This window comes from Trematomus bernacchii, unplaced genomic scaffold, assembly GCF_902827165.1.
Source record: "Trematomus bernacchii unplaced genomic scaffold, fTreBer1.1, whole genome shotgun sequence".
In the NCBI taxonomy this organism is placed as follows: Eukaryota; Metazoa; Chordata; class Actinopteri; order Perciformes; family Nototheniidae; genus Trematomus; species Trematomus bernacchii.
In genome coordinates this window covers 75,371-90,950 of record NW_022987725.1, presented here as the reverse complement: position 1 = coordinate 90,950, position 15,580 = coordinate 75,371, and the positions used below count along the sequence as shown (strand labels likewise).

The 15,580-nt window shown below is 42.3% G+C and overlaps 1 protein-coding gene across 1 annotated transcript in view; it reads left to right on the top strand.

Moving 5' to 3' along the window:
* The window catches only part of LOC117493926 (serine/threonine-protein kinase BRSK1-like), a 50,117-nt gene extending 35,475 nt beyond the window's left edge, over positions 1-14,642 (top strand). Inside the window, 12 exon segments of the mRNA XM_034144528.1 lie at positions 297-447; positions 1,952-2,012; positions 4,440-5,060; position 5,640; positions 8,918-8,966; positions 10,192-10,210; positions 10,212-10,235; positions 10,237-10,317; positions 11,208-11,309; positions 12,179-12,272; positions 13,452-13,541; positions 14,192-14,642. Of these exon segments, the coding sequence (XP_034000419.1) occupies positions 297-447; positions 1,952-2,012; positions 4,440-5,060; position 5,640; positions 8,918-8,966; positions 10,192-10,210; positions 10,212-10,235; positions 10,237-10,317; positions 11,208-11,309; positions 12,179-12,272; positions 13,452-13,541; positions 14,192-14,409 (1,511 nt within the window). The 3' untranslated portion in view covers positions 14,410-14,642.
* Positions 14,643-15,580: the final 938 nt, after the last annotated feature.

The following is a 15,580-nucleotide window of genomic DNA, read 5'->3' as shown; positions in this document are numbered from 1 at the left end:
CTCCATAGCTTCTCTTGGACTTAAAATCTCACTGTACATTCTACATTTATATATTCAGTTTAATATTTAATATTCCATCCCTCACATACTTATGTATATATAATAACTTGCTTTATATCTTGTTATTGTTCATTTATAAATTCAACATGTATATTTTCAACTTTTTTGTTTATTTCTTGTCTTTTAATTTGTTTTGTAAATATGCCTTGTCTTTTTATGCTGCTGCAACACAAACATGTCCCAACTTGGGATCAATAAAGTACTTCTTATCTTATCTTATCTTATCTTATCTTCAGACCCCCCCAGAAAGCGCGTGGACTCGCCCATGCTGACGCGTCATGGCCGCTGTCGTCCAGAGAGAAAGAGCCTGGAGGTCCTGAGCGTCACAGATCAGGGGTCTCCCACCCCGCCTCGCAGGGCTCTGGACTCTAACGCACACAGCCAGAGGTGAGATAACACATCAGGGCAGGTTCTTCTATGTTATTTTATCTTTGCAGGGATGTCGTATTTTTGTGTTGGAACCTGAAGGCAGCATCTTCCTGGTTCCCTCCATAAATTCTGAGAAAATGTAGACATTCTCAGAAAAACTGTAATTTTGAGAAAAAACTGTAATTTTGAGAAAAAACTGTAATTTTGAGGAAAAACTGAAATTTTTAGAAGAAATGGTAATTTTGAGAATATTCATAATTGGGAAAAAAAGTGAAAAATTGGAAATTCTGAAATGATACACATTCTGGGAAAACAGGCAAATTCTGAGGAAAAAAGTGAAATTCTGAAAAACTACACATTCTGGGAAAAAGGGAACAATCTGAGAAAAAAGGGAACATTTTTGTGAGTTTCCAAGAAAAAAGTGGATTTCTGCAAAAAATTGTGAAAAAAAAGTCAAATTGTGAAAAAAAGTCCAATTGTGAAAAATATCAATTCCTTTTGAAAATAATCACATTTTCTGAAAAATATAATTTTTTTCTGAAAAAGATTTAAAAAATCGAATTTTCCGAGAAAAAAGTCTCAATAACTATAACAAGCTTAAAGGTCCCATGGCATGGCCATTTCTACTGATCATAATTCCATTGTTGAGGTCTACTAGAATAGATTTATATTGTTCAATGTTCCAAACTCACATTGGTTTCTCATCGCATCTCTGTATAGTATGTGTATTCACTCTCTGTCCTACACGGCTTGTTGGAGCTCCTGCCCCCCCCCCCCCTCCCTATGAGCCCAGTGCGCTCTGATTGGTCAGCTCGCCCACTCTGTTCTGATGAGTCCACCACCGTTACAGCAGAACATCAGTGATTATGTGTTACAATGGCGATTGTTAGCAACCAGGAAATGACACCAGTAATGACAAACAGATGAGAATGCTGCGTGGGGTCTGGGTGCCGTGTTGGCGGGACGTTGCAGGGCTCGCTGCTGCGAGGAGCGGACAGTGTGAGCTGGATTACTGGTGTCGTTTCCTGGTTGCTGCGTGGGGTCTGAGCTGAATGTGTGTGTGTGTGTGTGCGGATTGGTCCATTTGGACTTAGTGACGTCAACCTGCCCCGTAAGAAAGAAATGGAAAAATAAAGATCTCCAACGAGGCGTTCTGGGGCAGCAGACAGGTCTTTTCTGTGTTAGAGTTTTACTCGCTACAGGGTGTACTTTGAGGGTGTGTGACTGCAGACCGTTTACATGCAGAAAAACCTACTATTATTGATTAATTAAACATCACTTTGTAGCAGTGAGTTTCCTCTCCTTTTTCTCTCGCCCGGTTATTTTTGTGTTTTGTTACTTCCCTTTGTACCCCTAGTTTAGGAGGGAACGTAACAATAACACACGGTTAATAACCAGAAAAGCATGACATGGGCCCTTTAAGAGTCTCAATAACAAGCTTAACACTAAGTCAGATACAGAATATCTTTATCTTTTGCACATAGATTGATTCACCTTCATTGTTTCTTTCTTTGTTCCAAAGGTCCCGTTCAGTCAGTGGAGCGTCGACAGGTCTGTGCTCCAGTCCTCTGAGCAGTCCCAGGGTAAGACTTCACTCACCTGTAGAAAACAGCTCATTCCTGCTTCATTAGGGTTTATTATCATAGAGACAAACAGTGTTCAACCTGCTGTCTGGGAACACAATGAGCACCTTACACCAACAAGGTTAATGTCACCTGCCACCATGAAAGAAGGGTTTCATTAAGACATGTACTCATTTATATATATATATATAGCTGTAAGTCTGTTTTAACTGCAGTTGTTGTAGGAAAATACTGATGTTCAATAGGAGTCAAAGAGTCTTTGCTTCGTATTGGTCTCGGTAAAGAAAATAGAATATTCCCAGACTTATCTTTGAACTTGTTTTCCAAGAGGCAGACACTGTTTGTTTATCAGTTGCAGTCGATCAGTATTTGTTATCTCTCTGCAGTGTTGTAGACTTAATACAGTTCCAGATGTCAAATGTACTGTATATATAGTCAACTTATAAATATTATCAGTAAATGCAATATATACATATCAGTTTTGGTCATCAGAGGAAACAAAACAAATTTCCTGTGATGCTTTTTTTTGTTTTCTTCTGATAACCTCTGCTCAGACTGTTGTTGCTAGCTATGCTTTTCATCCTCAGTCATACACACCTTACCATTTCATAAACACACCATGCTGCCTCATACTAACGTCTGTGTGTGCATGATGACATAACACAAACATAACAACACCCCAGAATAGATGGTGCAGGAATGGGTCATAAAACCTGTAAATGAGTCAGCATTTCATCACTGTAGTTCCTTTATAGCCCAACATTAGCCGCCTTTAGCTTAGCGGTGGTGACGTGAAGTCATGTGACCGTGCTGTAGTTCCTTTATAGCCCAACATTAGCCGCCTTTAGCTTAGCGGTGGTGACGTGAAGTCATGTGACCGTGCTGTAATTCCTTTATAGCCCAACATTAGCCTCCTTTAGCTTAGCGGTGGTGACGTGAAGTCATGTGACCGTGCTGTAGTTCCTTTATAGCCCAACATTAGCCACCTTTAGCTTAGCGGTGGTGACGTGAAGTCATGTGACCGTGCTGTAGTTCCTTTATAGCCCAACATTAGCCACCTTTAGCTTAGCGGTGGTGACGTGAAGTCATGTGACCGTGCTGTAGTTCCTTTATAGCCCAACATTAGCCACCTTTAGCTTAGCGGTGGTGACGTGAAGTCATGTGACCGTGCTGTCGTTCCTTTATAGCCCAACATTAGCCACCTTTAGCTTAGCGGTGGTGACGTGAAGTCATGTGACCGTGCTGTAGTTCCTTTATAGCCCAACATTAGCCACCTTTAGCTTAGCGGTGGTGACGTGAAGTCATGTGACCATGCTGTCGTTCCTTTATAGCCCAACATTAGCCACCTTTAGCTTAGCGGTGGTGACGTGAAGTCATGTGACCGTGCTGTCGTTCCTTTATAGCCCAACATTAGCCACCTTTAGCTTAGCGGTGGTAACGTGAAGTTATGTGACCGTGCTGTAGTTCCTTTATAGCCCAACATTAGCCGCCTTAGCTTAGCGGTGGTGACGTGAAGTCATGTGACCGTGCTGTCGTTCCTTTATAGCCCAACATTAGCCACCTTTAGCTTAGCGGTGGTGACGTGAAGTCATGTGGAACCGTGCTGTAGTTCCTTTATAGCCCAACATTAGCCACCTTTAGCTTAGGCGGTGGTGACGTGAAGTCATGTGAACCGTGCTGTCGTTCCTTTATAGCCCAACATTAGCCACCTTTAGCTTAGGGCGGTGGTGACGTGAAGTCATGTGACCGTGCTGTAGTTCCTTTATGCCCAACATTAGCCGCCTTTAGCTTAGCGGTGGTGACGTGAAGTCATGTGACCGTGCTTTAGTTCCTTTATAGCCCAACATTAGCCACCTTTAGCTTAGCGGTGGTGACGTGAAGTAATGTGACCCGTGCTGTAGTTCCTTTATAGCCCAACATTAGCCACCTTTAGCTTAGCGGTGGTGACGTGAAGTCATGTGACCGTGCTGTCGTTCCTTTATAGCCCAACATTAGCCACCTTTAGCTTAGCGGTGGTGACGTGAAGTCATGTGACCATGCTGTAGTTCCTTTATAGCCCAACATTAGCTTAGCGGTGGTGACGTGAAGTCATGTGACCGTGCTGTAGTTCCTTTATAGCCCAAGATTAGCCACCTTTAGCTTAGCGGTGGTCATGTGACCGTGCTGTAGTTCCTTTATAGCCTGCTATATATCAGCTACTTTTCTACAATAAGTCCAATGGGCTTCTTGTGGAGCGAACCAGGGAGATGCTGCCTTCAGTTCTACTACAGGAAACCAACATCCCTGCACCACTCTAACAGATCACTTTTCCTTTCTGATTTGGGGTTGTTTACGAATCCTTTCCATGAACCATAACTCATAACCATATCTTTCTCTCATCTCTCCATCCCTCCCTCTCTTCTCCATCTTCTCTGTCTGTCCCATCAGAGCCCGGTGTTCACTTTCAGCCAATCAGAAGTCGCCTCAGCTTCCTCCTCCAAACCAGACCCTAAACCAGGACCTACCACCACCACCACTCCTACCATCCGTCTAAAACCAGACCCAAAAACCCAAACCCTGCCCTCAAAAAACCCCAAAGATCGCCCTCACTTCCACTCCATGAAGTCCCTCCCCCTCCATACTCCTCGCTCTCCTTCTCCTTCACCTTCTCCCATTATCTCCCCCACTCCTCGCTTCTTTAATTTCCCATCTCCGTCCATCTTTAAATCCAAGAACACCTCCTCGTCCTCTTCTAATTCCCCTCCTGTGTCTCAGGTGACTCCTCAGGGTTCTCCGCTGCCCACCCCTCTGGGAACACCTGTGCATCAAATCCAACACCACCCCTCTTCCTCCTCAAACACTCCTCCTCCCTCCTCTTCCTCCTCCTCCTCTTCCTCCCGAGTGGACGGAGGAGGAGGGGGCGGGGCTTCTCTGTCTCTGACTCCGCCCTCCAGCCCGGGAGGAAGCGGGGGATTGGCCGCTTCAAGCTCCGCCCACTGGAGGACGAGACTCAACTCGTTCAAGAACAACTTGCTGGGGTCGCCGCGCTTTCATCGACGCAAACTTCAGGTGAGGGAGTTTAATTTAAAGGTCACCAATAGAGTGGTGGCTGGAATGAGTCCTAAAACCAGGAAGTGAGTCAACATTTCCACCACTTCCTGTTCCCTGGTCTCAGAGCCAATGGGATCTCTCCATAGGATTTAGGAAAATAGCTGTAAATAAGGTCTGTGGTTGAGACACTTGAAGAGACGGATCACGTTTTGTTCTAGGACATTAAATCCATCAGCAGTGACCCCTCTGGTGATTTCTGAAGAGTTGACGTGTCTGAAAAACGATGGTTGTTACCAAGTGGCTGAATAGGACTACAGAAGTCGTGGAGGACGTTGTACGTCATTACGCCGAAACACCGTAAACACTCCTCTAAGTTAGTTTGCCCTGTTCTGCTTGAAAGCAAGTACCTGCCTCCTGCAGACTGTTCAAACAAACGCTTCAACTCGTACCATTTAGAATCTGTGTGTTTGAATATGGATCTGAAGTTGGCGGACGTTTGAAGTCGTGCTGCTGGACTCGCCTGTAGTTCCTTTACAGCATCACGTTAGCATTTAGCTTCTGGACATTAGATTTATGATTAGAACATTATAAAAGTAGGGTAGACATGTGGAGATTATCCGACTGAACAAAACGTGCATTTATCAAACAGGTTCGTTTTCCACAGACATTATTTCGAGCTATTTCCTAAATCCTCTGGAGAAACCCCGTTGCTAAATATGTCTTCCCTGCACCACTCTATTATGCAAAATCCACTTGTTCATGTCTCTTCTTCATCAACATGTGTCCCCTCTTCTTCATGTCTCTTCTACATCACATGTGTCCCCTCTTCTCATGTCTCTTCTTCATCAACATGTGTCCCCTCTTCCTCATGTCTCTTCTTCATCAACATGTGTCCCCTCTTCTTCATGTCTCTTCTCATCAACATGTGTCCCCTCTTCTTCATGTCTCTTCTACAATCACATGTGTCCCCCTCTTCATTCATGTCTCTTCTTCATCACCATGTGTCCCCTCTTCTTCATGTCTCTCTACATCAACATGTGTCCCCTCTTTCTTCATCAACATGTGTCCCCTCTTCTTCATGTCTCTTCTTCATCAACATGTGGTCCCCTCTTCTTCATCAAACATGTGTCCCCTCTTCTTCATGTCTCTTCTTCATCAACATGTGTCCCCTCTTCCTCATGTCTCTTCTACATCAACATGTGTCCCCTCTTCTTCATGTCTCTTCTTCATCAACATGTGTCCCCTCTTCCTCATGTCTCTTCTACATCAACATGTGTCCCCTCTTCTATCTTCAGGTCTCTATCTCTTCATCAACATGTGTCCCCTCTCCTCATGTTTCCTCTTCTACATCAAACATGTGTCCCCTCTTCTTCATGTCTCTTCTACATCAACATGTGTCCCCTCTTCTTCATGTCTCTTCTCTTCTTCATCAAACATGTGGTCCCCCCTCTTCTTCATGTCTCTTTCTACATCAACATGTGTCCCCTCTTTCTTCATGTCTCTTCTTCATCAACATGTGTCCCCTCTTCTTCATGTCTCTTCTACATCAACATGTGTCCCCTCTTCTCATGTCTCTCTTCCATCAACATGTGGTCCCCTCTTCATGTCATACATCACATGTGTCCCCCTCTTCTTCATGTCTCTTCCAACATCAACATGTGTCCCCTCTTCTTCATGTCTCTTCTTCATCAACATGTGTCCCCTCTTCTTCATGTCTCTTCCACATCACATGTGTCCCCTCTTCTTCATGTCTCTTCCACATCAACATGTGTCCCCTCTTCTTCATGTCTCTTCTTCATCAACATTTGTCCCCTCTTCTTCCCGTCTCTTCTACATCAACATGTGTCCCCTCTTCTTCATGTCTCTTCTTTCATCACATGTGTCCCCCTCTTCTTCATGTCTCTTCTACATCAACATGTGTCCCCTCTTCCTCATGTCTCTTCTTCATCAACATGTGTCCCCTCTTCTTCATGGTCTCTTCTACATCAACATGTGTCCCCCTCTTCTTCATGTCTCTTCTTCATCAACATGTGTCCCATCTTCTTCATGTCTCTTCTACATCAACATGTGTCCCCTCTTCTTCAGTCTCTTCTTCATCAACATGTGTCCCCTCTTCTTCATGTCTCTTCTACAATTCACCATGTGTCCCCTCTTCTCATGTCTCTTTTCATCACAATGTGTCCCCTCTTCTTCATGTCTCTCATACATCAACAGGTGTCCCCTCTTCTTCATCAACATGTGTCCCCTCATTCTTCATGTCTCTTCTTCATCAACATGTGTCCCCTCTTCTTCATCAACATGTGTCCACTCTTCTTCATGTCTCTTCTTTCATCAACATGTGTCCCCTCTTCTTCATGTCTCTTCTAGCATCAACATGTGTCCCCTCTTCTTCATGTCTCTTCTTCATCAACATGTGTCCGCCTCTTCCTCATGTCTCTTCTACATCAACATGTGTCCCCTCTTCTTCATGTCTCTTCTTACATCAAACATGTGTCCCCTCTTCTTCATGTCTCTTCTTCATCAACATGTGTCCCCTCTTCTTCAATGTCTCTTCTACATCAACATGTGTCCCCCTCTTCTTCATGTCTCCTTCTTCATCAACATGTGTCCCCTCTTCTTCATGTCTCTTCTACATCAACATGTGTCCCCTCTTCTTCATGTCTCTTCTTCATCAACATGTGTCCCCTCTTCTTCATGTCTCTTCTACATCAACATGTGTCCCCTCTTCTTCATGTCTCTTCTTCATCAACATGTGTCCCCTCTTCTTCATGTCTCTTCCACATCAACATGTGTCCCCTCTTCTTCATGTCTCTTCCACATCAACATGTGTCCCCTCTTCTTCATGTCTCTTCTTCATCAACATGTGTCCCCTCTTCTTCATGTCTCTTCCCACATCCAACATGTGTCCCCTCTTCTTCATGTTCTCTCTTCCACATCATCATGGGTCCCCTCTTCTTCATTTCTCTTCCCACATCAAACATGTGTCCCCTCTTCTTCATGTCTCTTCTTCATCAACATGTGTCCCTCTTCTTCATGTCTTCTTCTATCATCAAACATGTGTCCCCTCTTCTTCATGTACTCTTCTTCTCTTCTTCATCAACATGTGTCCCCCTCTTTCTCATGTCTCTTCTACCATCAACATGTGTCCCCCTCTTCCTCATGTCTCTTCTTCTTCATCAACATGTGTCCCCTCTTCTTCATGTCTCCTTCTACATCACATGTGTACCCTATTCTTCATGTCTCTCTTTCTCTTCATCAACATGTGTCCCCCTCATTCTTCATGTCTCTTCTTCTCAACATGTGTCCCCTCTTCTACATCAACATGTGTCCCCTCTGTGGAAAGAGACTCTGAAAGTTTCAGGAACAAAGATTCTCTCTTTTTGATCCATTTCTATAAAAACCTGTCTGAAAATGAGCTGATCAGATTTTGGCCACTTTGTGATGTCATAACGATGTTTTGTCTTGTGTAATCATTAGCCAATCAGCAACCAAGGTAACCCCCCCCCCCCTTATCTAAATCTCCTCCTAGAGCACCATTGAGTTCTTTGTAACCAAATCTCCTCTCAGAGGGCGTGGGGAGGGGCTCCTTATTTTCATCTGAAGTAACAGACAGAGAATCAGCACTTTGGAAACAGGGCTGAAACAGAGGGGATTATGGGTAATGTAGGACATGTTTCTCCATCACTGTGACCTTGATGCTGTGCTAACAGTTTGTCTCCACATCCAGTTCAGAGTGTATTATTACTAAGTGTGTGTTCTCAGGCTTCGTCACTAATGTCTCTGATAATCTGCAATCAGGCCAATTACTGTCGAGCCTGTCATCAGGACTCACTGCCCTTTACCTTTTTTGGTACTCACTCTTTTTCTTTGTGTAGTTCCCACATCAGAGGACATGTCCAGTCTGACTCCAGAGTCCAGTCCAGAGTAAGTCTTTCTCTACTTTACAATATCTAAAAGTGCAAATCAACATTTCAAAACGGTCCATTTGGTGTTTTAGAGATGCTCTCAGCCTCCAGGACATCGATTTATATCAACTCCTGTTTCCAGAATCATGAACCTAACTTCTATGTGACTCCTGATCATAATAATATAGAAGCATTTATTGTCGTTACACAAGTACAAGAGAAGAGGTAAAGCTAGCATTCATACATACATCAATGTCGTAATAACAAAGTGAAGTGCGGGAAATAATTCAATTAGTATAGCATAATAGCATGGGTTAGCTATATAGTGAATATGCATTTTACGCTATGCCTCAATTTGCATTTTCTCTCTGTTAACGTGTTATTTTTACTGCGTCCAAATGCAAAACATGTTCAAATGCATACATGAAATAACATAAGATGGAAATACGTAAAGTAAAAGTATCTCAAAGTTGGTCTTAAGTACAAGAGTCCATTTATTTTGTTAATTACCAACACCGAACTTATTATAATCAATTGATAAAAATGTATATGTTTTAATTTTTTAATGCTGTTTTATTTCTATTTGAGATGTTTTCATTTTTAGAATTGTTTATTTCTACTCTTTTAATTTCTCTTATGTACAATGCCTTGTTTTGTTATGCTGCTGCAACGCAAACATTTCTCAGATTGGTATCAATAAAGTACTTCCTATCCTATCTTATCCTATCTTATCTGGTAACATTAAGCTGTCTGTGGCTCTTTTCTGCTGTAACAATGTACTTTTCCCCTCTCTGGGACTAAAAAAAGTATTCTGATATTATCTTATCCTATCCTATCTTATCTTATGTTATCTATCTTATCCTATCCTATCTTATCTTATGTTATCCTATCTTATCTTATCCTATCTTATCTTATGTTATCTATCCTATCCTATCCTATCTTATGTTATCCTATCTTATCTTATCCTATCTTATCCTATCTTATCTTATCCTATCTTATCCTATCCTATCTTATCTTATGTTATCCTATCTTATCTTATCCTATCTTATCTTATGTTATCTATCTTATCCTATCCTATCTTATCTTATGTTATCCTATCTTATCTTATCCTATCTTATCTTATGTTATCTATCCTATCCTATCCTATCTTATTGTTATCCTATCTTATCTGATCCTATCTTATCCTATCTGATCTTATCCTATCCTATCTTATCTTATGTGTATCGCAACCCTGCTTGTTGCAGACTGGCTAAGAAGTCATGGGTTCGGGAACTTCATCACTCTGGAGAAAAGAGGAGCAGATCTTCGTGATGATTCGAGACAAACCGCTCAGCTCCATCAAGGCGGACATCGTGCACGCGTTCCTCTCCGTGAGTTTAAACATTCATATATGATACTATATATATATAGAGGTGCAGGAAATGAGTCCTAAACCCTTGGCATGAGTCAGCATTTCATCACTATCCTGTCCCGTGGTCTGGAGGTCAATGGTTTTCTGAATGTGTTTTTAGGTCTGAAAGGAAGGTCTGTGGTTTTAACAACAAGCTGAAGAGATACGTCAGTAAATACCCCACTGGTGGATTTCATATCGTATAAGTGTCTAAATGAGACGACTAAACGTCATCACACCCAACATTAGCCACCTTTAGCTTAGCGGTGGTGACGTGAAGTCATGTGACCGCGCTGTAGTTCCTTTATAGCCCAACATTAGCCACCTTTAGCTTAGCGGTGGTGACGTGAAGTCATGTGACCGTGCTGTAGTTCCTTTATAGCCCAACATTAGCCTCCTTTAGCTTAGCGGTGGTGACGTGAAGTCATGTGACCGTGGTGTAGTTCCTTTATAGCCCAACATTAGCCACCTTTAGCTTAGCGGTGGTGACGTGAAGTCATGTGACCGTGCTGTAGTTCCTTTATAGCCCAACATTAGCCACCTTTAGCTTAGCGGTGGTGACGGTGAAGTCAATGTGACCCGTGCTGTAGTTCCTTTATAGCCCAACATTAGCCTCCTTTAGCTTAGCGGTGGTGTCGTGAAGTCATGTGACCCGTGCTTGTAGTTCCTTTATAGCCCAACATTAGCTCCTTTAGCTTAGCGGTGGTGTTGTGAAGTCATGTGACCGTGCTGTAGTTCCTTTATAGCCCAACATTAGCCTCCTTTAGCTTAGCGGTGGTGACGTGAAGTCATGTGACCGTGCTGTAGTCCCTTATATAAGCTGTATTTATGGCGTTTAGTTCCTCTGAGTGTTTCTCTCTCTCCTCTCAGATCCCGTCCCTCAGCCACAGTGTTGTTTCTCAGAATAGTTTCCGGGCAGAGTACAAGTCCTCCGGCGGCCCGTCTGTCTTCCAGAAGCCCGTCAAGTTCCAGGTATTTCTGCGTTTTTATTAACTATCCATCCCCATGTGGCCTGGCCAGTAACATTAAAACATGCAGAGTATATCATGTGGATAATGATATAATTATTTCGATATGCAAATGCTCCCTGTGAAGAGTTTAAATGTTGTAATATCAGCATCATATAAACAAATATTTAATTATGGAACATTCATATTTAATGCTAGTATACAATCTAAAACCTTCAAGCAGCTTTAGCCTGCGTTTAGGCAGAATTCATATTGCATATATCACAGCACAGGGTTGCTGTATTCGCTCACACACACAACATGAAAAAAAAAAAAACAAAAAAAAAAAACTAAATAAGTGTAAAATGAAGGACCTACAATTGTGGGGAAAAATATCAAAATGGTAAAAAGAAATGTTGTTCTCAGTAGAGTAGATTATTTGTTAACAATTATAATAAAATGCACTGTTACTGCAAGTAGTCCAATATTAAAGGGCCCTCCCTATATTCAAAAATATATTCTGTTGAGCCTTTAATATGTAAGATATTGATGTATTATGTTTGTACATATAATACAACTAATATACATCACGTAGTGTTTTTGTACTTGATATTGCATGTTGTATTTATATTTGCAGACACATAGATGAGCTCACAATATTTCATTTATCTTGTAGTTTCCATAAAGCAGCAGTGTGTCCATCTTCACTGCCCCCTGGTGGTGGCATGTAACACTACAGGAACACTGATGAGATGGATAGAAAGAAACACACAAACTGATATTAATCACCATCTGCTTGTAAAGCGCTTTGAGCACCATGAAAAGCGCTTTATAAATAACCTGTTTATTATTATTATTATTATTATGATCTCTAATCTCTGATATTCTCTTCAGGTGGACATTGGTTTCTCTGAGGGCGAGAGAGAGAGAGAGAGGGAGGGGAAGAGAGAGCTGGGGATCTACAGCGTCACCTTCAGCCTGATCGCAGGTAATGTGTTCATTTTGTTCCTTTCTTTACAGGTTAACGAGCAGAGGAACAAACAGACTCATAGACGGGCAAGAGCTCTCAGTCATTCAGCAACCCTCCTTTTTTAAGCTCAACTAAATCTGGCCTTGTGGGCCTCACCAAATCCCGCCGTCCCTTCCACCTCTTCTCAAACTTTTCCCTCTGTACCAGGGGGGTCCAACTCAAATACACAGTGGGCCAACATTAAAAAATGGGTACTAGTCGAGGGCCGGACTGGTTCAATGTTTATTGCCAAACATATTGAAATGAACTTATTGCACATATTAAACCTGGAACTAACAAAGCTTAAATGATTGCCTATAAAAACAACATGAAACATTAAATAATCAGTTGCATTCATTTCTTATGGCTCTGAGTAATTTCTTATGATTACATTTCTCCACAGGCCAACAACAGCTTCAACAAAACTATTTCCCTCAAAGAGAAAACCAAACATGCCCTGTTGTCGTGAGAGAGAAAGTGCAGAAGGAAACATCCATGTAAACTCAGTGTGCTGCTCTGTGATGCTAGCTCAGATACTTGGCATCTCATCTTGGGTGCAAGGTCATCAATGTTTGGGGTCAGGCTCTGAGCTGAGGAGACCCTCAGGATGGAGTGAAGGTGTGCGTGCAATATACCGGAGGGCCAGATCTAATAGTAATTAGAAATTATCCTGCGGGCCGAAATTAAATCCACCACGGGCCTGATTTGGCCCCCGGGCCTTGAGTTTGACCCATGTGCTCTGTAGTAACTTTTCCACTACATATGTCTCATGGATCACGTCCATCCACTCTCCCTCCGTTGGAACCTCTTGGCTCGTCCACTTCCAACTTATAAAATGTTAAAAATGTACTTATTGTCATTATCCATTATATCTACTTTCCCCAGGAACATCACTTCAAATTTCAATAGTACTTTTGAATGAAGTATTTTTACCAAACTTGTGGAAATATGTGCATTTTCAGGTTCATATTAGTATTGTGTGCCTCTAGTGTGATCCCTGTTCTCCCACTTTAGACTGTCTTTGTATTTTGAAGCCACAGTCCCCCTTATTCTATTCATGAGGATGTCTTCCATGAATTCAACATCTCCATTTTTTTGTAGGCTTAAAAAAAAAAAACACAATAAATGAATCACTGTTGCTCCTCTCTCTGCTCTCAGGTCCGAGTCGCAGATTTAAGAGAGTGGTGGAGACGATTCAGGCTCAGCTGCTGAGCTCTCATGATCAGCCCTCTGTGCAGGCACTGGCTGGTAAGAAACACACACACACACACACACACACACACCACACACACACACACACACACACACACACACACACACACACACACACACACACACACACACACACACACACACACACACCACACACACACACACACACACACACACCACACACACACACACACCACACACACACACACACACACACACACACACACACACACACACACTGTACCCAACTAAGATTTTGGGGTTCTTTACCTGAGTCTTTTATGATTTGCTTTTTTTTTTACAGCTTTTTAGAGATTCAGATGATTAGCTAATATAAAATATAAATACACTAATAAATAAACATGAACCTATAATTATAGGTTCAGATATTCATCAGCAGTAAGTCATTCAAACTAGCTGCACCTTTACCAGCTTTGAGAACACTTTCATGATCAATCATTATAAAACATATCATATATATTATTCTGAAATGGACCAATCTGCACAACGACTACTTTTACTGTCGCTACTTTCACTATATTTTGAATGCAGTACTCTTACTTGTAACAGAGTACTTCTTCCCTGTAGTATTGCTACTTTACTTAATTAAATATCAGAGTACTTCTTCTTCCCCTTCCTCCAGTATTGTTTGTTTCAAGTCTCCTCTCTCTGTTGTCCCACCTCTGGCCCCTCAGATGAGAAGAACGGCTGTCAGATCTCCCGGCCCTCCACTCCTTCCCGGCAGAATTCCCGACGCTCCGAAAGCGGTTCTGAGCGAGATCGGGTGGAAAAGGATCGTCCGGCGGAGGGAAGCAGCAGCGGGACGACTTTACAGAGAAAAGAGTCGGGAAAAGACAAGACCAGACTCCTGTCGGCGTCTAACGGGACGCAGTCTCACCCCTGAACGAATGTCTGGGAAGAGGGTCGTCCTAAAAGGCCTTTTTCTCCTCCTTCCCTCAGTCCTCCCCTCATCCTTTTCCTATTTAGTCCAGTCTAGTTGCCAGCGGTGAGAATCTGGGAAATGTTGAGTACCTCCAAAAGTTTGGCAAATGTCCCATCATATGCAGGTTAGCATCCGGCAGAGATGACAACAGTACACACCTCCTTTACTCAAGTAGAAGTACAGATACTCGTGTTTAAAAATACTCTGGTGAAAGTAGAAGTACTGACTAAACTTCTTTACTCAAGTCAAAGTAAAGAGGGCTTTGAAATGTACTTCAGTAAAAAGTACCCATAACTAGCAGCTGTTTTAAAGAGTACCTGAGTTCAACATGTAAGAAGTAGAAAGTACAGGTATTTGAGTTCAAAATGTAAAAAGTCAAAGTAACAAGTCGTCAGAAAAATAAGTAGTGGAGTAAAGTACTGATACCAGAAAAATGTACTTAGTACAGTAACGAAGTATTTGTACTCCACTACTTCCCACTTCTGGCATCCGGCAGTTTTCTTCAAGCTGGGTTGCCAGTACTTTAATAAACAAAATCAAACACACAATAACTTATGTCAGCGCAAGGTAACAGGTGACCTAAAAACACAAACCACACCCATGTGGAAGTGCTCAACAAATACAAATAAAATGTACGCAAACAAGTAATGATAATACAAATAATAAACTCAGGCTAAGTAGCATTTTGGCTCCTACATAAACCTTTGGGGTACTCAACATGTCCGGGTTCACGACAGGACTCTATGAGCTGCAACTAGACTACTTTCCTCACTTCCTTCCTTGCTTCTTGCCATTATTCCAAAGCAATGTAAAGGAGGAAGGGGACATTTTCCTTGAAGCTGATCTTGGGAAATGACGGAGAACTTTCCCGGATTTTAGCAGAAGTGTGTCAGACTTCAGAGACAAAAGCTTCTCATCAGAGCCTGAAGACAAGATGGTGCAAGAAGTCCCAACAAACAAGAGAAATAGAGTGGTGCCGTAATGTTGTATTTCTATGTTGGTCCCTGAAGGCAGCATCTCCCTGGTCCAATGGGATTTCTCCATGTGATTTTGGGTTATTGCAGAAAATATTCTTAACATTTATAATACTTACACATTTAGTTCAGCAGGATAATCTCCACACATTAACACC